Source organism: Macrotis lagotis, chromosome 3, assembly GCF_037893015.1.
Source record: "Macrotis lagotis isolate mMagLag1 chromosome 3, bilby.v1.9.chrom.fasta, whole genome shotgun sequence".
In the NCBI taxonomy this organism is placed as follows: Eukaryota; Metazoa; Chordata; class Mammalia; order Peramelemorphia; family Peramelidae; genus Macrotis; species Macrotis lagotis.
The window spans coordinates 166,849,172-166,874,320 of NC_133660.1; the positions used below are offsets into that span (position 1 = coordinate 166,849,172).

The window sequence follows — 25,149 nt, forward strand, 5'->3', positions numbered from 1 at the left end:
GTAAAATAATTTTTAAAAATTAAGAGGGTATTATGTATTTTTAAATATATAGGAGAGAAAAGAGGAAGAAAGGAAAAGAAAAAGAAATCCTTCAAATCCTGATGATAGACATGGGAAAATAGACAGATAAATAGCTGCTAATTTGTGTTTTTGTTTTTAAAAATAAATTTTTATTGATCTTTTGTTTTTAATCACCCTCTTTTATTCTTCTCCTATGCTCCTTAATGACAGTCAACAATATAATTTTTAAAAAAAGTAATCATTCCCTTCCTCTCCAACTTGCCTTTATGTATTTTATTTTTTAGGAATTCTGATGTGGGAGGTTTTTACTGAAGGCAAGATGCCTTTTGAAAAGCAGTCCAATTTACAAGTTGTGGAGGCTATTTCCAAAGGTTTCAGGCTGTATCGTCCACACCTGGCTCCAATGACTGTGTATAAAGTCATGTACAGCTGCTGGCATGAGGTTTGCTGTCCTCACTTCCTAACTTAAGCTATAGAGTCTGTTTTCTGGCACTGACCTGGTCTGTTTCACATATGGACTCATATCTTGACTAATTAGAACCTTATATGTTGATCCTATCCATGTTGCTATGTTGTTTTATCACTTATAGGTTATTTTATATTGATTTTTTTTCCTGCAAAGACTAGTGCACTATTTTTTATTTTAAAAATCCATTCTGTTGGGTAAATGTGACCTTAATTGAAGAGGTTACTAACTTGGGAGTTAGAAGACCCTGAGTTTGTCTCTAAATTCTGCCACTTAGCTGGGTAACCTTGTGTGAGCAGTTCACTTAATCTGTGTGTATCTCAGCTTCCAGTATTGCATAATGAAGGGAGATTGGACTGGATTACCTCAAAGGTCTTTTTCTACTCTGAATCCATTGTCTCATGATTTACTGAAGGCACAAAGTTTAGATATTTATACTCAAGGTCATGGTGTCAAATGATAGAAATAGAGTAGAATCCATTTGGTCATGAACATTTCCACCTTGAAAAGGGAGAGCAATTGTCTTCATTAACATGTTTCCATCTATGTTGCTTTTCATAAGAGAAAAAGTATTCTTGTGGTACTTCTTACTACCAAAAAGTATGTCAGGGAGAAGCAAAACGAGAGTAGAATATGTTCTAGGAGCAACGAGGAATATGAATCTCTCAGGAAATGCCCTTTTGCAGAGAAATTTCTGTTGTTGAAAGATCAAACTTAAAGGTCACAGGTTTACTTCTCCCAACATCTTCTCTTTCTAGGCATTGACCTAAAGCACCCCATCCCAAACCTTGTCAGCAGATTCCTTTGTACTTTTGACAGCTCCTTTCTCATTTCAAAATAAAAAAAGGAGAAGAAAACCATGGCTGAATTAGAACTTTCTCCCAAGGTGGTTGGGGGTGGGGGTGGGGGAGAAGGAGGAGGAAAAAGAGCAAAGAAGAAAAAGAAAAATCCATATGACAGACATGGGAAAACAGACAGATAAATGGCACCTAATTTGTGTTTTGGATAATAGCTACTGACATTACAAAAAAGATCAAATGAAATAATATATGGTTAGTTAGCAATTCATATGGACTAGATCTGGGGTTTTTAATGAACAGCAATCTCCATATCAGTCAACAGAGTGTTCAAGACAAAGAAATCCTTAATATAGCCCTAACTGTATTCTGCCCTGATTAGAACAGTATTATATTCAATTTGGGGGAATACATTTTAGTTAGGATGTTGATAAACTGAGGAGTGTCCAGAGGAGTAGGCCTTGAGATCATGACAAATAAGAATCACCTGAGGAGATTTGTTAGACATGATGTAGAAGGGATTTTTTTTTTTAAAGTATAGGAAAGACCTTTGAGGTTCTTTCCAACTGACCAACTATGTGAATTCTCTTAGATACTCATTCCTTTTAAGGTATTAGTCCTCGAAACTATTTTCATGAGGCATGTTCTTGTTTATTTTTATTTTCAGAATTCTTTTGTGAAAGGATCTCCTTTTCAGGCTCCTCTTACTTATAATTGTATATTACTGAAATTCATTCTTTGGCCCTCTCCTTTTACTTTTCTACTCTTTTTTTTAGGTTTTTGCAAGGCAAATGGGGTTAAGTGGCTTGCCCAAGGCCACACAGCTAGGTAATTATTAAGTGTCTGAGATCAGATTTGAACACAGGTACTCCTGACTCCAAGGCAGGTGCTCTATTGACTGCACCACCTAGCTTCCCCTACTCACTCTTTTAGAGAGAAATTTTTATGACTTCTTTTCTAGCTTTAACCTCTCACCTTGACTTTTGGTTGATATTTCTAACTGGAAGACATGTTTCAAATGGAACATCTCCATTCACATGCATGGCCATCATCTCCTGCTCAACATGTTCAAAGATGATCTTATTATGTCTTGGTTTTCCCTTTCTGGAATCTCAGTTTTTGTAAGTGATACCACTATTTTTCCAGGACTTTGAGATTCATTTTTGCCTCTTCCTTTTTTCTTAATTCCCTGAACTGAATCTGTCTCCAAATCCAATTGTTTCTTCCTTCAAAATATTTTTGAATATATTCATTTCTCTTTATTCCTACTTTAATTAAGTCCTTTATGATCTTAGGCTAGAAGCAGAAAATATAGTAAAAAGATAAGAAACCTGCTGTTGTTGAGTTGTTTTTTAATTGTGTCCAACTCTTTGTAGACCCATTTGAGGTTTTTCTTGGCAAAGATCCTGGAATGCTTTACCATTTCCTTCTCCAGCTCATTTGACAGATAAGAAAACTGAGGCAAACAGAATTAAGTGACTTGCCTGGATCATATAGCTAGTAAGTGTCTGAAACCAGATTTAAACTCAAGAAGATGAATCTTCCTGACTCCAGATCCAGCCACTCTATCTACTGCCCTTGGAGTCAGAGGACCTAGATTCAAATCCTAATTCAGCTATTTCATACTTATGTCTTTGGATAAGTCACTCAACCTCCCATGGTCTCCTTTTTTTCTTCTGTAAAATTAAGAGATTAAATTGGCTAGGCATGGAATTATCTTACAACAATGAAATTCTATGATTCTACTATTTTAATTCTATACTGCAACATCTTCCTTGATTGTCTTCCTAATTATAGTCCCCTGAATCTCTAACAATTGGAATTCCAATCTCCCTCCTATCTTATTTTAAAAAATAATTTTTATAAATGTTTTGTTTTTACATTATAATAGTTATCCCTAGTATCCTTCTCCCTTCTCCCCTCTTCAACTTCTGAGTATAACAAATAATATTCTTTAAAGATTAAAAAAAAAGAAAAATTTCAGCTCATCTGATCAATAGTTTTAAAAGAGTCCAGATACTTGTGCAATATATAATACCTGTGAACTTCCCACCTCCATGAAGGAGTGGTTAGAATTATCCTCTCATATCTATTCATTTGAATTATGTTTGATCTTTTTAATTTTGCTACATTTTCTTTTGATTTTTTTATATGTGGTTTTTCTTTTCATTCACATTTTTGTAGTTATTGTATATACAGTTATCTCTTCCACATTGTGGGCATTTAGGGCATGATACCTCTGTGATCTGAAAAATCCTTGTTTTGGCCCTTTCTTCATTCTAGAGAAGTCTGAATTTTTATTTTTTCTTTTTCTTTTATATGGTGATTACAGTACCTTTTGATAAAATTCGGATTAAGTATTTGGTCATAGGCTCTATGTCATCTTCTGTAAAACTTCCCCCAAATTCCCACCTAATTTTTCATGCTAACCTGAGTTATATTGAAATTATGATGGGGGAAACTCATTATGTGTTGTTTTCTTAGTTCTGTTTACTTAATCCTTTCCCAGGTCATATAAAGCTTTTTGTGCTTTTCTAAATTCATTATATGCATCATTTTTTGCAGATCAGTTATATACCATTGTGATATATGCCATAATTTGTTTAGTATCAATGAGTATCTACTGTTTCCAATATTTTTACTATCACAAAAAGTAGTTATAAATTTTTTGATGTATATGGTAACTTTCTTCTATCAATGATTTCTTTGGGGTAGAATTCCAGTAATGATATTTCTGCTTCAAAGGATATGGACATGTTAAACCTAATTCCAAATATATACCATTTCACAGCTCCACCAGTCATGTATTAGAGTGCCTATCATTCTACAATCCTTCCATCATTAACTATTGCCATTTTAGAGGCAATCTTTGCAAAATTGCAGGCTGTAAGGTAAAACCTCAGGAATGTTTTGGTTTTCATTTTTCTCATTATTATTACTATTATTACTGATAGGAGCATTCTTTCATGTGGTTGTGAATACTTCATAATTTTTTGAAAACTGCTCATGTCTTTAAACCATTTATCTTATTAGTCTTATTTGTGCATTTATTGATTGTTTATATAGGTTGGATACTAAATCTTTATCAGAGAAATTTGATATAAAGATTTTTATTACATTTTGACTGTTTCTTATTCTAAGTACATTAATTTTGCCTGTAAAGAAGCTTTTCAGTTTCTTGTAATCATAGTTATCTATTTTATCTTTTGTGTTTTATCTTCTGTCTCTGGTTTGATTAAAAATGAACTTTTTATAGTCTAATGATTCTAATTTCTGCCTGACTGCTTTCCAGTTGACCCAGTGATTTTCATCAATGAGTTTTTTCCCTAGATAATTGATGTTTTCCACTTTATCAAACATTGGGTTATTGAGTTCCATTATTTCCTATTCTCTTCCTTTCTTTTTTAAGACCAGACATGGGAATACATTGGTATAGAGGACCCCTCAAGAGGAAATTCCTTTACTAATGCAGATTAGCATTCATTTGCCCAGAGGTAAGGGGCTGAGAGGGTAGAGATGGAGATAGAAGAGGGCACTTGGGGGTTCAGTGACTTGGCCAGGGTCCAAAGTCAGGATGTATTAGAGACTGAATTTGAATCCAGGTCTTTCTAACTGAAAGCCAGCTTTTTGTATATATTACTCAGCTTTTCTCCAACTAATCTTACTTTTTTTTCTTGTTTTTGTTGTCTGATATGACTGAAGAGACATTATGACTGGAAGGGAAATGATCTCTCTCTGAACTTTAGTTTTTGTTTTTGTTTTTGTTTTATAAAATGAGGATAATCATAGCACTCACCTCCCAGGCTGATTGTGAGGATCATATGATATAATGTATGGAAAGCACTTTGCAAACCCAAAAAACCAAAATAATGGTGAACTCATTAAGGGATCTTACTATTCCAAATCCCATGGTGATTTAGATTTATTTCATCACCGGGTAAACTGGAGAGCAAACAGTACAGAATAATGATGTTGTTTTTAAACCTTTTTTTGGGGGGGGGGGGACTGGTTTGGGCCAACCAGACTTTATTTCCTCCCAGTTGTAGTTATTACTTTACCAGGTACTTTGATAACCCGTTTCTCTCCCTGCTTTTTAGCTTTTGTGAATTGTCTTTCCCACTGGAATGTAAGCTCCTTGAGGGCAGGTATAGTCAGTCTTTTAGTTTACATTTGTATCCCTAGCTCTTAGTACAAAGTAAGTACCTAATAAATATTTGTTCTCTGCCTACCTTTAAACCATCCCATGACTATGATTAACCCCCCCCCCCCATCCTATGCCCCAACCATACTTTTTTGGCCTTCTGAATCTTCTATACTTGGACATGTGGAGGAGTCGAGTCAGCCTCATTCACTTAATACTTACTAGCTGTGTGACCTAGGACAAGTCACTTAACCCTGATTGCCTCACATCCAGGGTCATCTCCAGTCGTCCTGATTCATATCTGACCACTGGACCCAGATGGCTCTGGAGGAGAACGTGAGGCTGGTGACTTAGCACAGCACCCCATACTCAAATCCAATTCATGTGCTTGTCATGACATCACCTCCCTGATATCATGGTCTTCTTTGAGAACAAAGGACAAACATCATCATCATGATCATCATCATGACACATATCAAGGTATGAGGGATGGTTGAAAAAAGCAAAAGGTAATAATAATAATATCTAATTATAGCTAGCATTCATATAATGCTTTAAGATTTGCAAAATCCTGTATAGATATAATTTTTTTAGCTCCTCATAACAATTTTGTGAAAGAGGTGGTAGTATGGTAGTACTCCCCTCATTTTAATTGCCAGGTCATTCTCTCTCTCTCTCTCTCTCTCTCTCTCTCTCTCTCTCACACACACACACACACACACACACACACACACACACACACACACACACACACACACACACCACCCCTCCCTTCATTTTGTGCTGAATTTATCATATGTGACTAACCTCTACACTAATATTTGTGCTGAAATGACCTGATCTGATCACTCTCTTACTTTTCCTTGAGGCTATAGGGCTTCCTGCCAGGCAGGTATATAACCTGTGTTATAGTGAGTCTTCTAATGACGCTGTCTTCTTGTCTGAACTCTTACAGAATCCTGAAGGCCGCCCTACTTTTGCTGAATTGACTCAGGCCCTCACAGATATAGCAGAGACTGGTTGACCTGAGATGATACATCAAAGACCCCGACACCAGTGTCCTCCTTGCTGAATTGCCAGGAAAGGAAATTCCTTTTATTTTTTTTGGACATTGATATTGATCTTAAGAAAGTTGATGATGGATGACCTTTGTACATTGGGAAAATATATGAAACTTTTCACTTATTTTATATCTTCAATCCACAATTTGTCATATAACTATTAAATTGTCAACATAGGTACTTGATAATGAACACATGGGAACATTTCTTTGAGGGAAGCTAGGGGAACTCCAACTCTTCCCTGAAGTTCATCTTATGAAAGTGTAATGACTTTTTGGTCACAACCACAGAGAGTAAATAAAAATACCTTGGAGAAGGAACCTGACCTGCTGGGTGTGAGAATTCACACAGATTACCTATTATTTCCATCTATCAAAACTTCTGCTTCTTCAAGGGGGTTTGTTGGAAAAAGAAGAAGGAAGCCACAAAAGGCAGAAGATGATTGATTCAACTTCTTATCAAGCTATAGGGAAGCCTTGACCAAGCCATCTCTACTAGCTGCAGCGTCTATACAGTTGACAATACAAATGAACTGTTTCTCTGAATATTACTTCATTTTCAGTTCTCATCAGTTTATTCCATTTAATAGGAAGCGGGGGGGGGGGGGGGGGGGGGATTGCTGACTGCCAATCCTGACATGTGTGGTTAATGATAGAGGAGAATGAGGACTGGGAGAAAAGAGCTTTTGTTTTTAAAAATAGAGACTGGAGACTTCTTTATCAAAGTGAGCTGTGGTGAGAGGGGGAGAGGGGAGGGAAAAGTAAGTATATTATCATCCCTAGATCAGAGGTGTGCTGGTAAATGTTTAAATGTGTTGATTAATGTTTAACAACTGACAGGATAGGGGAAAAAATGAACTCAAGATATATTTTTATGTTTTATCTGCATTATTAACATGTTAAACATCACGTTCTTAAATAGTCAATTAACAAATCAATAAATTAAGACCTGATATATAGTATTTGCTGGTTTCCAAGGGGTAATTGATCACTGAAAATTTAACAATCAACTCATGTGAGACACAGGAGGTACCAGCATAGGATTGCCCTAGAGTCATAAATTCAGAGAAACATCAGAATAAAAGTGAATAAGGGCTAGAGGTCAGGGTCAAAAATGGAGAATCATAGGTTCCTAGACTTAGAGCTTAAAGAGACTATTGAAGATCACTTAGTTTATCGCTCTTATTTTACAAATGAGGAAACTGAAACCTAAGAAACAATAAGCAGCTAACCTATTGTGATATAATTAGTAAATTAATAAAATTGGAATTTGAACCCAGTTCCCATCATTCCAAATCCAGCCTTTTTTCCAGTTTATCACATTGTTTCAAAATAGGTTTTTCTAATCTCTCTTTCAAACATTATCAAATCTCATTTACAAGATTGCTCAGAGAGATTAATTGAACTACCTAATGTTGCAGGACTAATAAATAAGTTAGGATTTGTGCTCAGGGCTTCCTGAGACCCTGTCCAAAGCTCTAACCACCACATTATGCTACCTCTCAAGCCTTTTGTAATGTCAAGTTCCAACTGCAGCCATAATCAGATTTAGCCTAAAATGTAATCTTATCCTACTGTTCATTGCTGTGCATTTTAAAAAACATTAAATAAAGTAAGACATCTTTAAAACTGACATCCTTCAGAAAAATGCCTTCTCATTATTTTGTTCATCTATAATGGGAGTGAAAACACATTCTCAAAATTCTATACTGAACTTTTTTTTTAAATTCCTTAGCCTGTTTAGTTAAGTTGAGTTTAATTCTTAAACTACTGGTTAAACACAGTAATTGTATTCTAGGAATTGTCAGTGTTATTGTATTTATTTCCTCATATGTGGTTTTTAATATATGAATGACAAACAATTTCTAGACCTGTTGAATTCTTTAGAAGTCCTCTATAAGGAAGAACCATGAAAAGGGAATCTGTATAGATGAGGGTGGAGGAAGAAAGGAAACACATAATCTTATTTTATCCTTTTTTGTTTTGTGTTTTTGCAAGGCAATGGGGTTAAGTGACTTGTCCGAGGTCACCAAGCTAAGTATTAAGTTTCTGAGGTCATATTTGAACTCAAGTCCTCCTGACTCCAGGGCAGGTTCTCTATAAACTGCACCACCTAACTACCCCCTAATCATTTTTATTCTTACAACAATCTTGTAAGAGATATATTATTTTTATCACCATTTTTCATTTGGGGAAATCAAGAAAAACAGGGGTAAAGTAACTTGCCCAGAATCACACAGTCAGTAAGTGTCTGAAATTGAATTTGAACTCAAATGTTCTTTGTTCCATGTCTAGCATTCTATTCACTGAACCACCAAGCTATACCAGTGAACTTGTCACACCTATACCATTTTGCCTTGTGTATATGTTTCCCCTAGCAGATTGTAAGTTCCTAGAGGCCAGGGATGTCTTGTCTGTATATTCCCTGCAACACCCTGAATCATAGAAAATAAGTGCTGAATGAATATTTCATAGTGCAGATGGATTCTTGAAGAACTGATAGAATCTATGGCAATTGTCAGAGGATCTCTCTGATCAATTTTGTAAGCTTATGGGGTGGGGAGCTTATGTTTGGGACTTTGAGAGCAACTGTAGGAGATGGAGACACCTTGTACTGTCTCTTGGAAGATGGGTTTTCATTTCAAGGGAATCCATATAATAATAATGTGATATTCTAGGACTCACTAGAATATAGAGATATTGCCTATTAATAGCCATAAATTTACTTCTCTTCTGAGAGGAATCTGATCCACAGAGTTGCTTGGTATGTGTCTAGAGTTTTGGACCCTGAGATCTCTAGAGAAGGAAAATCATATGATTATTAATGAACTACTGTGAATTCTCTATGAGGTTTGGGGGTTTTTTTTTTGCAAGGCAATGGGGTTAAGTGACTTGCTCAAGATCACACTGCTAGGTGATTATTAAGTGTTGGAGGCTGGATTTGAACTCAGGACTTCCTTATTCCAGGGCCAGTGCTCTATCCACTATTCTACCTAGCTGCCCCAGAATTCTCTATGTGCTTTTTGCATTTGTTTATGGTCTCATGAGCTGTTTTTTCCCCTTTTTTGTATTGTGGGGAAAGGTTGTCTTCTACTAGATACATTGTTACCTTGGACATTTCATATATATATATATATATGAGAGAGAGAGAGAGAGAGAGTGTTTATATTCTGAGATTCCACAAAACAAAATCTTGATCAGGACAAAATAAGTCAAGGAAATACTGCTTTTTGGGGGAAGCCCCCCTCCCAATATAGAACCTAGGTGCTATAAAACCAGAACTGAGTTTTGTGGCCAAATAGAATATATGGAATAACTAGCATCATAGAATCTTGATGTTTGAAGGCTTCTTGAAGATACTTTAACCCAACTAACATGAATCTGAATTTATATGACCTGGGTTCAAATCCTGTTTCTGATGGTTACCTGTATGACTTTGGTTAGGTCACTTAACATCTCTGGGCCTCTTCTTCATTTGCCAGAAAAGGAGACTGAATTAGCCTCTGAAGCTCTTTCCAGATCTATATTGAAGACCCTATAATCAGACACCCTGCCCCCATTTTACCAAAGAGATCCAGAGAGGTGAGAAATATCTTACCTCAGGTCACAGAGCAAGTTAGAAACAGCTACAATTTTTGTAGGAGTATTGGGTAGAAGAATACAGAGGTCTATAGAGGCAATATGCTTGCCCAGACTTTCATAGGAGAATAGGAATTTGAATCCAGGTACTCTGATCTCAAATTCATATTTCTTTCCAGTAGATTACTTCCCAATCTTGGAGATCTGGCCTATTAACTGCCAATCTGCTGCTGTCTCCCCATATGCCACATTGACTTCCAGTGAAAAAATTCTTAACTTCAGAGAATTAAAGGCAAAGTGACATTCTCCATCTAAAAAAGACAATATATTCTTCTTTACTACATGCTAGGCCCTGGACAAATTCTATTAAAGCAGCTGAGAAAGGGAAGTAATCTCTTAATAATAACAATAACTCACATTTGAATAGTATCTTGTGACAACAAAAACACTTTGGTATGTTTTTCATTTGAACTTTACCACAATCACTGGGGAAAATTTCTGTTTTTAAAATGAGGGCTTGAGGAAAAATTGTCCTCTGCAGTCTGAACCCAAACACCTGCAGGGAAGGGTAAGTTTCCCAGAGGAAAAAAAAAAGGATCAAATACTGGTAAAGACAGTAACAACCCTGAAGAAAATGAAGATACCCCAAAAGACAGACACAAAAGAGATGTGGAGATGTCAAGGGAATTGGGTAAATTTTGGATAACTTTTATGTTTTTGATCTTTTTTTTAGCTGGAAATATACTTTGTGAAGTTTTATGAAAATGTACAATTTTGAGCAGCTAGGTGGCATAGTGAATAAAGCACGGGCCCTGCAGTCAGGAGTACCTGGGTTCAAATCTGGTCTCAGACACTTAATAATTACCTAGCTGTGTGGCCTTGGGCAAGCCACTTAACCCCGTTTGCCTTGCAAAAACCTAAAAAAAAAATTTTGTCATATTATTATTGTTTGGTGCAGCTAGGTAGCACAGTGGATAGAGCACTGGCCCTGAGCCAGGAGGATCTGAGTTCATATTCAGCCTCAGACACTTAATAATTACCTAGCTGTGTGGCCTTGGGCAAATCACTTTACCCCCATTGCCTTGCCAAAAAAACAAAAAAGAAAACCCCAAAAATTTATTATTGGGAAGGTTTTAAAAATACATTTTAAAAGAATTTCATAACAGGGATAAAAAAAGATTTTCCTTTTTTTGGCTTTTTGCAAGGAAATGGGGTAAGTGATTTACACAGCTAGATAATTGTTAGGTGTCTGAGTTGAGATTTGAACTCAGGTCCTCCTGACTCCAGGGCCAGTGCTCTGTCTACTACACCATCTAACTGTCCCTCTTTTTTTTTTAAAAGACTAACATCTTTTATTTTAACATCTCCCAATATATCTCTCTCCCCTCTATAACCATCCCTTTTAATAAAAAATTTAAAAGAAAAAAGTTTACCACAACTAACCAAAATATTTGCAGTCTGATAGCTAATGCAGTATTCCTTAGTCATAAATTCCCTCCTTTTCAAAAAAGAGAGGAAAGTTCATACTTAAATCTTTTTTTTCTAGGCCAAACTTGGTCATTATAATTATATGGTATTCAGTTTTAATTTTTATTGGTTTTGTTGTAGTTGTGTATATATATTTTTAAAATGACAAAAAAACTCAAGCATTTTAAAATCCATTTTTATAAGATTATGGTTATATTTAGTCAAAAGTTCACAACTACATTATTTATCTGATAGTATCAATTTAAACAGATTAAAGAATAAAAGTGTTTACTACTGGTGGGGAAGAACAAACTGCAACATTAATAACAGGAAAGTTTACCATCAAAGAAACATACACAGGGAAGGGAATGGGCATTTATTAAACACCTACTGCATATCAGGCATTGTGTTTACAAGTATCTTTACCAATATCTCAGTTGGTGCTCACAACCCTGGAAGATAAGTGCTCTCATTTTATTGTTGAGGAAACTGAGGGCAATCATATGTCAAATGACTTGCCTCCAGGATCACACAGCTAATAAATATGAGATCACATCTCAACTATAGCCTCTATAATTCTATTCTCAGTGTTCTATCCACTGCTCTACCTGGTTGTCTTGTTCTGTTGAGAAGAGATGACTTGCTTACAGGGTCAGAGTAAGGGAAATTGATGGATAGCTACAAGAATTCCATTAAGAATGATGAATGAAATTTTGGGGTAATTAATAATCAATTTATTAATTATGACTACAGATAATTAATAAATCAAGCTTCCCACCCCCAAAACCCATATTTAAATACCCTTGGAAGAGAGGGTGTTCCTGTCATTCAGAGAATAGATATTATTATGAGAGGTGGGCTTATTTTGATGAGGGACTGATCAATTTACATTTAAAAAAAGAGACTTATCTCCACCCAGACTATACCTGCTCTTCGCCAGTTTAGACAGTAGAATCTACCTTGACCTAGATCATTTATGTAGTTGAAAAATGGACCTGAATTCATCCAGATTAGAATCTCTTTACCCTTTTTTTTAACAAGGGTAATGGGGTTAAGTGACTTGTCCAAGGTCACATAGCTAGTTAGTGTCAAGTACTGAGGCTGGACTTGAACTCAGGTCTTGTTGACTTCAGGGCCAGTGCTCTATCCACTAAGCCACCTAGCTGCCCCCTCTTTATCCTTTAATCAGAATTAAGTTTTCCCAGTTTGATGTGGATCCTGCCCAAGATTGAGGAGAATCCAATCTCATCATCAGCCTTGTTCTTTAGAGGCTGGACTATAGGAAAAATAAAAGGAAGAAACCCTAGATCTCCCCTTCAACCCCCACATCAGCAATTGGTTATTAATATTTCTTTCATAAGGAAACTCCTTCAAGATATTTGGTGGACCCAATTCATGGGAAGGAAATACCCACATTGAAATTAAAAAATTATTAGTGTAGCCAGCTAAAATGCATTTGTTAAAGATGTAATTTCTCTCACAGAAGTTTGTACAATACAGACATAGCAATACACAAATTATAATTGATATTCCTAATCAAGCAATTAATTTTCAAAATAAGGCCTTCTGCAAATTAAAGACAAAATGCTACTAAAAAATTTAATTACAGCCAACTCTTAGAGTGTGGTAGCTATGGTGGAGGAACAATTTTCATTGTTTAAAATACAAAAATTGTCTTCTCAGAGCATCAGTTTACCTTTCCTTCCTTTAAATCAAAAGTGAGTGATAGTTGTTATAAATGTCTCATAAATACTTAGTTCAGAGTGATTAAAATGGCTTTTATTAAGACATCTTAATAAAAGAACCACCTCTCTCTAAAGAAAAGAGGGGCACCAAATTCCAAAAATGCTAGGTTTTATATGATAGATTTATACTTCCCCCTTTGGACCAATCCTTGGTGGGAGTCATAATCTAATTGTTACATTTTCCCCATTTTCCCCACCCTCTCATTATACTTATGAGCATGGGGAAGCAACAGTAATCTCTTAGAGTAAGCACTTGCAAAGACCCTAGTTTAACTCAGAACTAGGTGGGGCAGACTTGATCTAATCTCAGGTTTTGATCAGGTTGAGGCTAAGTCTTTTGTTTTATACTCATATACCTGCCCATAAGCATGCAGGCAGAACCCAGTCTGTAAGATAAACTAACAATCTCCCTTCACATTCTTGTGGAAGCCAACAACCCATATTCCTCACTATAGTTTCTTTTTTAAGATTTTATTTATTTTGAGTTTTACAATTTTTCCCCTAATCTTACTTCCCTCCCCCCGTCCCCCACAGAAGGCAGTTTGCCAGTCTACATTGTTTCCATGGTATACATTGATCCAAATTGAATGTGATGATAGAGAAATCATATCCTTAAGGAAAAAAATATAAAATATAAGAGATAACAAGATCAGACAATAAGATGTCAGTTTTTTTTTTCTAAATTAAAGTTAATAGTCCTTGGTTTTTGTTCAAATCCCACAGTTCTTTCTCTGGATGATATTCTCCAGTGCGGACAGCCCCAGATTGTCCCTGATTGTTGCACTGATGGAATGAGCAGATCCATCAGGGTTGATCATTGCCCCCATGTTGCTGTTAGGGTGTACAGTGTTTTTTTGGTTCTTCTCATCTCACTCAGCATCAGTTCATGTAAATCCCTCCAGGCTTCCCTGAATTCCCATCCCTCCTGGTTTCTAATAGAACAATAGTGTTCCATGACATACATATACTACAGTTTGCTAAGCCATTCCCCAAATGAAGGCCATTTACTTGATTTCCAATTCTTTGCCACCACAAACAGGGCTGCTATGAATATTTTTGTACAAATTATGCTTCTATCCTTTTTTCATCATCTCTTTAGGGTATAGATCCAGTAGTGGTATTATTGGATCAAAGGATATGCACATTTTCCTTGCTCTTTGGGCGTAGTTCCAAAATTCTCTCCAGAAAGGTTGGATGAGTTCACAGCTCCACCAACAATGTAATACTCACTATAGTGTTTTTTTTTTTATTTTTAGGTTTTTGCAAGGCAATGGGGCTAAGTGGCTTGCCCAAGGCCACACAGCTAGGTAATTATTAAGTGTCTGAGGTCAGATTTGAACTCAGGTACTCCTGACTCCAGGGCCGGTGCTCTATCCACTGCGCTACCTAGCCGCCGCCCTCACTATAATTTTAACAGGGATGTCCTTCTAACCATTTTCCTCTCCTTTATAAAAAGAGCTACTGCTGAGCTCTAATGACATCATATTATATATATATATATATATATATATATATATATATATCTGTGGATTTTTAATATCTTTGCCAACACAAATGTTTAGTATTTTGGGAATTTTGTTTTATATTTACATATCTAGAAAGATGATTTATTCAGGACTCCTTTGCGATGTATTTCTGTTCATACTACAAGATGTTACCAATTTTTCTTTGCTGGTGACTCTCCTAGTAGTTTCCCAGTCCATGATCACTTCTTCCTATGACTTTAACTCGATGGAACTTTAGAAAGATTTAAGTGTTTCAAAAATGCTTTTTAACCACATATCTGCCAGTCATATAAATAGCATTCTAAAAGTTCACAAAGTAGTTTCCTTTCAATAATTCTGTGTGGTTGATAGTCAAGCAGTATCATTTCTGATTTATAAGTGAGGAACAGTGAGGCAGAGACTGACTTATTCTATAAACATACAGCTAATACATACCCATTAGGGATAAAATTCAAACCCCAACTCTTGACTCAAAATCCCACTTTCTTCTAAAATTAACTTTGTCACTTAAACTTGAAAAGTTTCCATCTAACTACTTGAGTTTTGTTGTTTTGGACGTGTGATTTAATTGGTATAAGGAGCTACTAAAGAAACTTCCTCTACCAATGGAGATTGACAACTGCTCTGTAGCTTTTGGTCTGAGAATTGGTAGGAAATAAAGAGAGGGTAAATAAATAGCGAGTGGGGCAGAGGTGAGATATCTTGATACTGTGGCTAACTTTCTATCTACTTCACCATCTGATTCTTTTCATTCAATTCACATACATTATATTTACTTCACCCCAAGCTCTTTGAGTTACTTTAAAAAAAAAAAAGGCTCAGGACCTACCTAGCATAATACTTGATGTTTCATTGGCAAACTTAGTAATACTTTGAATGAATGAATGCATAAATGAATGATGTTAGAGCACCAATGAAACTGGGAGGAAATGGGCCATTCCAGAGAAGGGGCTAGGTGTACAACTAGTTGAAGTATTTACAGATATTTGTGAAATTTGTGAAAATGTGTAAATGAAATTTGTGAACTTAGTTTTCCCCTTCACCCTCCATAATAAAAGAGCCTACTCTTATTCTTTGTATCAAACGAAGTATAAATTTTGATCTGGTTTAACCGGTTCCTTAGGAAAGCCTTTTTATCTTCCTTTATGCCTCAGGCAAACCTTCAATCATTAGGCACCTTCCCCATATGAATCAGAAGGGAACAAGAAGAACATCTTTGTTTTGAGGGAGTCTGCTTTGTTTTGCTTTGAGCTTGAAAAAACTGCATGGGGTTTGTTTTTTTCTCTAGGTCTTGGGTTTTCTACCACACAAAGACTTGGAGAGTTGGAAGGGCTCTCAGAAATCATCCAGGCCCAAGTTTCTCATTTTACATATAAGGAGACTCTCAAGTTAAGTGACTTGCCTAACATCACACAGCTTTTCGGCTAGGATTAGAAGCCATGCCTTCTTTCACAGTCTGGACTGGGCCTATTTTGGATGTCAAGCTCTCTCCTAAGAATTTAGCTATGGGATTTCTGCTCCCTCTCTTTATGATATGAAGAAAGGATTGAACGAGAGATTTGCTTATATTGAGAGATCATATCAAAAAGAAAAAGTTTATTTTTCAAACTAAGTAAAATGCTTTGTATTCATAGTGTGTTCTTTCCCTCTTTCTAAGAACATTTAGGACCCATAAAATCAGAGAAGTGTAATGGCAAACAGAATATCAACCTAATTTTGCCCACAAAAATTTCTTCTCTTCCTTCCAAGAGTTACCTGATCTTAAGATTTCTGGATCAAAGACAAAGAAAATAGATTGACATTCATATATCCTTTCATTTAAAACTCTCAGTAATACAATGTGGTGATAATTAAAAAATAGCAAAGAGACAGAGACATCCAATAACTTCCTTTTGGTGTTCCAGGGCAGGGTGTTTATTTTGTATAGGACAAGAATTAGTTTTCCCGAGTTTTCATTCAAATGTGGTCAAAAGGTCATGATTAACATAATGTAACAGATCTTTAGGATTCCAGGAAAGACTTCTTCCACAGATGTCAATCATCTCTGACAGTTGTCATCTCTGCTCTGAAAGTCAGAAATGAGGAAGTATATTGTACCAAGGGGAATTTTCTCACTTTTATGGATGGAGATAGAAGATAGAAGTTACAATTGAGGAATAATGTTGCTCAGTGGCTCCTCTCTTTATCAGGTACAGAAACACAGAACCATAAGATATTAATTCCAGACTTCCCCAGTTCCATTTATGAAGTCTTTTGGGTTCTGATAGAATTTTCATCCCTGGAAATCATACCATATTTACTGCTACTAGATCCTTTAATCCACTGCCCGTTTTCTATTTCAAGTGCCTTCTTTCAAGTCTATCTTTCCTTAGACTATTGTTAGACATTTTAACTAACTTCTCCTATGTAGATTCTCTCCCCTCTCCTAATTCATCATTCACATCTCTATCAGAACTGTCATAATGTACAGATCTTACTATGCCTCTTTTCTAATAAAAAACTTTCAGGGATTCTCCAGTACCTACTGCATAAAATCCAAGTCCTATTTCCTAGAATTTTAGGTCTTTCAAGACCTGATCCCACCTTTTTCTTTCTAATTTTATTTTACATGTTTCCTAGGTCAACCAATCGAAGTTATTTGCTTGAATCTGAGCATGTATCTCCCTTTCTGACCTCTTTTTGCTCCTGCAATTCTCAATAATCTAGAGTCTGTGTTCCCCTTAAGATCTCTCCATAGCATCACACATTCCCTCTCACATCTTTCTAGTCTCCAAGAATAAAGTTCCTCTTCTCTTAGCTTTGGAGATTATTTCTCTGATCTTCCTATTATACCTTCCCTCATTCAACAAACCATAGACTTGGACCTAGAATAGATCCTATGAATCATCTAGCCTAAAGGGTCTTAACTTGAGATCTTTTAATCCCCAAAGGGTCAACAGATAAATTTCAGTAAGGTCCATGAACTTGGAAGGGAAAAAATTACATCCTTATTTTCAGTAACTTCTAATTGAAATGTAGCATTTCCTTCAATTTTTAAAGTGGACCATAATTTGCTTATTCATTCCCCAAATATATACTCTGCTCCCACAAAAAGTGCTGCTGGGAATATTTTCTTGTATTTTGGAATGTTTTGCTTATTTTGAACTACTTGGCGTATATGCCTATCACTAGATTTCTGATTCAGATAGATATTTTAGTCTCTTTTAAAGCCAAGTATTGCTGTTTTGCACATCTGCGTTAGGTGCTAAAAGTCCATGGAAAACAGATATGCTAAAAGTCATTTTAGCAATAAATGAATAAATGAATAATCTTTTTTTGATATTTTATTTTTATTTTTCCAACTACATGTCATGAAAGCCTTTCAATATTCAACCACTTGTATATTCATAAGTTACACATTTTTCCACCACCCTTCCTTACACTGCCCGCCCCCCCCACCCTCTGCCCCGGGCAAAAATGGTGACCAGTCCAGTAAAAGTTGTGCAGGTACACCCATGTTTAAACATTCCCATGTCATTTTAGTCATTTTGTATATGAGGAATTAGGACCAAGGAAAAAGAAAGAAAACCATGGGATAGGAAGAAAAACATAAGAGAATTTTTTTTAAAAAAGCAAACATAGTATCTATTTAGATTCTATGGGGTTTTTTTTCCTTCTGGGTGTGGATGGTGTTGTCCATAATAGGTTCCCAGGTTTGTCTTGGCTCTCTGAACTACTAAGAACTGGATCCATCACAGTTTGTCAGCTCACAGTGTTGTTGTTAATATGTACAACATTCTCTTGGTTTTGCTCCCTTTGCTCAGAATAATTGATTAATCTCTACAAGACACTGTCTGTCTTGCTTAATATCTTCAAATCCACCCAAAACTGAACAATAAAACCCCCCTGAAACAAAATTCTTTTTTGTTAAAAAACAATGTCTATACATTCAGAAAAGTACAAGATTTATTACTTATCACTTGTCATAATACAGGATTCATAAAAAATAGCAGCCAATGTATTAAGTGATAAATTCTGAATTTCAAGGTCATTGTCATATTTGAAAAACAAGTAAACAAATAAACACCAAGATGCTGGTGTTTAAAAATAGCTTATTGAAAATCCCTTAAAGAAGGGATTTAGTGTAAATAATTTACTTACTGTACATTAAGAAAATTACTTATAGAGTAACAAATGTAATTATTTATATGACTAAATTAAGCATTCTTAAAAGAAGCAATTTTTCCTATTTGTGTTTTTCTTATGCTCTGAATTTTGAAAAACCTGTACACAATGAACTAAAGTTAAAATTATTTTAAGTGCAAAGTATCCTTCTTCCATTTTCTCTTTTACATTTAATTAAGTGGGGGAATCTAAACAAATTGAAATTTGGCAATTTGACATATAAAAATCATTTTTTAAAAATCTTATTCCAAGTCATTAGCAATTTAAAAACCTAACAACGTCTCTATAAGAATATTTATTAATTTTAGAAGATAGATACTTTTGAATCCCATTCTCCTATTGAAAGATATAGAAAAGTGTCAAATCTAGTCTCTTTTTAGAGAGTAGGCTGAAGAACAGAAGATGGTATAAATAATCTAATTTGATGATATATTTAAAAAAACCATAATGGAAGTCTACATTTCTATCCTCTTCAGATCAGGGATCCCAAAATGCAACCAAATTTATAGAATTCTTTATTAGGATGATTCCCTTTCACTTACCCTGTTTTGAGAAGTTACATAACATTTTTTCAGTAAAAATATTTTGTGATATGAAGAAACTAATATTTATCTTTAACCACTTTATACTCTAATGTAAGATACTGAGTATAAAAATCAAGTATTAAATGGACTTCTCCTATGACATGTACATGTGACAAACACATCTAGAGGTCATTTGCTCCAAATAAATAAGGCCCAATGAACTCACAAAATTCCCAAAAAAGAAAAAAAAATAAGGACCTAATGAGTGTAAATTGTAAAGAGAAAATACAAGGCATTAATATCTCTGGAGAAGTCAGAAGTCTTCTGTGGAGAAGTTTTGGAAACAAAAGACATTATTACACAAATCAAACACAACAGTATTTTTTGGAGACAGGGAAAAATAAATAGATCCCATAGGAAGATTACAGATTTTTCTTTAAAATTTTTCAATTTGAAAAATAAAATTCAAAACTAAATATACTCTGAACCCTTGATATTTGATAAAAGACCATATTGTCATGTTCCACAGTTGCCACAAAAATATTTTTAGAGTGTTATGAAATACTTGCTATGCTAGACTTCCCTTTAGAAGTTCTGGTTCTGTAACAGGAAAGCAATCATGTAGTTCATCAGATTTTTATGGATATGCTAAAAAAGCTTCACCAAGAAAGATTTGTAAATACAAAAACAAAAATCCTCTTTATTATTCATCTAGAATGTTAAGACTGAAATGCTAATTATCCACTGATTACCTTAGGTAGGAAAACTGAATATGGTCATTGTATCTTCTTCTAAAACATGAAAATATTCAGCTGAATATTTCAACAGTTCTTAAAAGAAGCATGAATTCCTTTTTCCCTCTTCAAAATGGCTCATCCAGAGGGATCAGTGATCCAGATTGTCTGTCCGATTAAATAAAGTGAGATCATCATCACATTCTATGTTCGCTAATAAAGCATGTCGATCTTCATTGGCATATGAAGATAACTGGGCTTTTTTGGAAGTAGTTGTCAACTGACTCCAGGTAATATCGGTGTTTTTAAAAGCATGTAGAAGGAAGATGCCATTAACAATAGTGAAGAATCCACTCAGTGTCCCGATGACATCACCAGCATTCATACTATACCACTCTTTGAATAAGATGGCAGAACATGTCACTACCATTGATGTGAAGAATACATAATAAATAGGAGTCACTAGAGATGCATTGAATGTATCCAGTGCTTTGTTGAGATAGTTAATCTGAGTAATAACTGAGACTACTACTGTCACCAACAAAATAAAGACAAAGGGATCCTTGTAAACTGGTTTCTGTTCCAATAGCTCCTTGATGGCGATTCCTAAGCCCTTGACACAAGAAACTGAAAATACTCCAATTACTGAACAAATTGAAATATAAATTAATATATTGGTCTGACCTTTCTTTGGAGCAACAATCACAATCAGTACCAAACAGACCACAATTACAACCACAGCAAAGGAAATAAATGCTGTTAGGAAAGAAGGGGGAAAAAAAGCAGTCAGACAATACTTTCAAGATATTCTTCCAAACTACTTTAGTTATATTATTAGGAAGCCATTGTTTCCACTAGTTTGGAGCCAGAAACAAAAATATCAAAATATCTTTTGAAAACCTACAATTCTAACCATTAATATTTTTCATTCTAGTCAATTAACAGTAATGCCCAAGGAAAACACATAATCCCCTTAATATGACTGGTAAGAAACAAAAGTAATTATAAATCTGAGAGGTATCTTTGAGGTAAATCTGACAGGTAAACAGAGTTTTAGACGCCAAAGACTTGGTGTTGAATCCTGTTTCTGATACATTATATATTTTTTCACAGGAAAGTTCCTTAATCTCTCAGTGCCTTTTTCTGGGATTATAAATTACATGATGCCAATCTACATTGGTAAAGAATGTTTTCCATGTTAATATTGATAGATTCATAGGTATGAACTTTCCCTCCTTCCAGAAAATGGGGAATAAATATTCCCAACACCACAGACAAAGGAAGAAAGTTAAGTAAGATAAGTGTTAGTGAAGTTATTTTAATTACAGACCTGGATCTCTTAGCTTTATTTCCATATCATGTAGAGATGTGACTTCCTCTTCTTTTGGGGCATGGATAACCATCACAGTTGACCCCAAGATACTTAACATGCAGCCTATTTTCCCATGAATGTTCAATCTCTCATTTAAAAAATGGGCTGACAACACTGCACTTTTAGGGACAAAAAAACAAAAAACAAAACAAACAAAAAGCAATCATTCTGATTAAACTAACTTTTGATTATATGTTGAACAGTCACAATTCGGCGCATGCTATTCTGAACCCTAACCAAATGTACTTGATCAATACTGAAAGTTTTTCAAAGTTTCACCAATTTAAACCAGGAACAACTTAACTCAATGTCAAACTTAAATGGAAACCAGGATCACTAAACTATAAATAAGAATCTCTAGAGGCTACAAATTTACTTTCCAAACCACATGAAACATTATCTTATTGTATTTTTGTTTTGTTAAATATTTGCCAATTATATTTTAATCTGATTTGGGCCACACACAGGAGTGTTGTGGGCTGTATGTGACCTTTGGGTCATGTTTTTAAAACCTCTGATTTAATTGATGTTCAACACCCTCAACCTCAGTCTTTTTTAGGAAGACTTTAAAGTTGAAGATTGTTGCTTTAATCATTCTGTGAACTCCTGCAAAATCTTGTATAATTTTTTAAAATTCCTACATTTCACTTTAAAAGTGTCAGAAATTCAAAACCCATTCTCCAGATTTCTATTTTAATATCTTACCCATGAGACAGAATATTCATTTTAAAATGAAAAAGTAGAAAAGCCTCAGAAAAGATGACATGCATATTAAGGATTTATATACACCAGACCCAAGAAAACATAGAAGACCGAGACTGTATGGCTTGTACTGGGGTTAACAAAGAAGGGAAAAGAAAAGGAGCATAAAAACATTGGTTAAGAGTTGGAAGGGGTCATGGCTCTGACAAAATACATCTGTTTGGGAGTGAATTAAGGACAAATTTAGAAAAACTGGAGCTATATTCTTCCATGAATTTAATATTCAGTTCATGGTTCTAATTTAGAAGGAGAGCTCTGGATTTGGGTCAAAGGACATGGGTTCAAATTCTGTATCTACTGCCTTATTAGCTATGTGAATTTGAGCTATGCTCTTGACCTTTGTGGGGTCCATTTCCTTATCTGTAAAAAATGGGGTAGGGGGAGGTTTGGATGAGATGGTTTTTAAGGTTCCTTCCAACTCAAATTAAATGATCCTATCATATTTCTCTTTAATTTGATTTAAATAGAAAATTAACAAGTAAAGATTTTGGCAAAGAGTGACACTAAAAAAATCGCTATACTTTTTTCCAAGGCTTATTCATGATCACTACTATAAGCCCTGGCCTAAGAAAGCAAGAGCTTGGCAGCATTCTTTATAAAATGAAATGTTAAAAAATGTTCTCAGCTTAAGTAAAGTGGGAAACCAAGCAGATAATGACTGTGAGGGGTCTTGCAAGAGAAAATATTTCTTTTTTGTACTTCTGACACATGCATACACATATAGATGTATTTATATGTATAAATGCATGTATAATGTATGTATATAAATTCTTACGGTTTAATATTATTATGCCATGAAACCCCTTACATGAAGTTCTTCCTTAGTCTCACATACCTTATAAGAACACTCAGTGCCCCCAAAGGGGTAACCAGTGTCGCTGGTGCAAAAGCATATGCAGCAAAATTTGCAGCCTCTCCTATTCCCACTATAAAGCAAACAGGATTGTTGACATGAATGTTAATTTAATTTATTAGAAAATAAAAATAAATAACACATACAAAGCAATGAATTCATTCCAAGGACTGGTCTAAGCAAAAATAAATTATATATGAAAAGTTTTGAGATTTGATTTACCCAGAAAAATTATTAAGAGTTTTAAAGCACATTAAAGTCCTGTAATAAGGCAGGAAATAAAACTTATCTAATACTAAACAGTTGATAGTCACAATAAAATAAAAGAAAAATTAATATGCTTTTAAAAGACTTTCTAAAAACAGTTCCAATTGCATCTGGGTAGACAAATGAAAACTAGTAAAGGAAGGCATGGAAAATACTAAGGACCATTTCTCCTCCTGACCAAGAAGCTTCACTGTTTCACAAAACAAAGAATGAAGTTAGCAAAATTAGAGGGGTTTGCAGATGTGACCTTTAGTGTGATGTAGGCAATAGCATTTAGTTAGTGTCAACTCTGTTAAGTGCTAGGGATACAGAGAGGCAAAAGACAAATTCTGCTTTCAAAGAACTCCCATTCTACTAGGAAAGAATATAAAAACACTATATACCAACAAGATAGAAAAAGAATTCATTGGAAATAATCAATAGGAGAAATGTATTAGATTTAAGGAAGATCAGAAAGATTTCTTTCAGAAGGTATAATTTTAGCTGGGGCTTAAGGGCATCCAAGAGGTAGAGATGAAGAGGGGAAAACATTCCAGATATGGAAACAGCCAGTGAAAATGAAAAGAGTTGGGAAATGAGTGTCTTGTGTCAATAGCAATGAGGAAGTCAGGGTTACTGGATCACAAAATACAGGACAGTTAAGGAGTAAGAAGCCAAGAACCTACCTAATCAGATGTTCCTTAGTTGACCAATGTCTACAATGCGACATTTAAAAACTCACAAGATCATCTCCAAATTTAACTCTACTTATACCCAAAAGACAATTAATTTCTAATGGAAGGGTAAACCTTAGAAACTTTCTTTCAATAGGGATAATTCTGGGCCAAAGTGTTGTCACCATTTGGAAATTTGCTCACAGACTTTAGATGTCTAAATGGTAAATTTCTCTCCCCAGTCCCCCCAACTCCATACACTTTACACCAGAGATTAACAGAGAAAAATAAACAAAGTCAACATTAAGAGAAACACTTCCTCCCATTTTCCCTTTTTTTGCCTCTGGAATGGTAGGGTTCTTTTTTTCCAAGTTAATCTACCAAGGCTTTAGGGAAACTGAGGCACACAGGATTAAATGATTTGCTGCTAGTAAGTGTCTGAAGTCAAATTTGAAATCAGGAAGATGAGACTTCTGACTTTAGGTGTGGTTCTATCCACTGTACCAACCTGCCTAGTGACATATTGATAGAAGCAACTAGAATAATTGATAATTTCTTCATTTGAGCACCCAAGAAATTCTACTAATCTCTATTGTATATATATCCTTGTCATGACTAGACTCAAAAGAAAAATTTCAAAGTGTCTGGGGTCTGCTCCTAGAGAAATACATTTATAATAGACACCAGCTTTCTTTGTACTCTTAAACATTCAAAAATATAAATTCCAATATTAGGATACACTCAGGCTAGTCTATAGTCTTGATAGAGTAGAACAGTTCCTTCAAGAGCTCGATGATGTGTAAATCAGGAGGAGAAATATTCCAGGAGTCTGGGTTATAGACTGAAATTTGTTCTCTATTTTATTTTAACATTAGTAATATTTAGCTGCTTCCTATGAACATAAGCTGTGTCTTTCTTCCTCAAATCCAAATAGTACATTAATATTTCTGTGTATAAAGAAGCACCTATGTAGTAGAATTCTTTTGAAAGTACTTTCTATCAGCAACCTAAATGATTAAAACCCTATCTCTGGAGCAAT

The 25,149-nt window shown here is 35.0% G+C and overlaps 2 protein-coding genes across 2 annotated transcripts in view; one reads left to right on the forward strand and one right to left on the reverse strand.

The window, feature by feature from the left end:
* TXK (TXK tyrosine kinase) overlaps positions 1-7,000 on the forward strand; it is a 62,513-nt gene extending 55,513 nt beyond the window's left edge. The window contains exons 14-15 of the mRNA XM_074229500.1: positions 306-463; positions 6,381-7,000. Of these exons, the coding sequence (XP_074085601.1) occupies positions 306-463; positions 6,381-6,449 (227 nt within the window). The 3' untranslated portion in view covers positions 6,450-7,000. The remainder of the gene's footprint in view (positions 1-305; positions 464-6,380) is intronic.
* Positions 7,001-18,231: 11,231 nt separating this feature from the next.
* Positions 18,232-25,149, reverse strand: part of NIPAL1 (NIPA like domain containing 1) — a 28,964-nt gene continuing 22,046 nt past the window's right edge. Inside the window, exons 4-6 of the mRNA XM_074229501.1 lie at positions 23,173-23,263; positions 21,534-21,694; positions 18,232-20,959 (exon numbers count right to left, since the gene is read on the reverse strand). Of these exons, the coding sequence (XP_074085602.1) occupies positions 20,355-20,959; positions 21,534-21,694; positions 23,173-23,263 (857 nt within the window). The 3' untranslated portion in view covers positions 18,232-20,354. The remainder of the gene's footprint in view (positions 20,960-21,533; positions 21,695-23,172; positions 23,264-25,149) is intronic.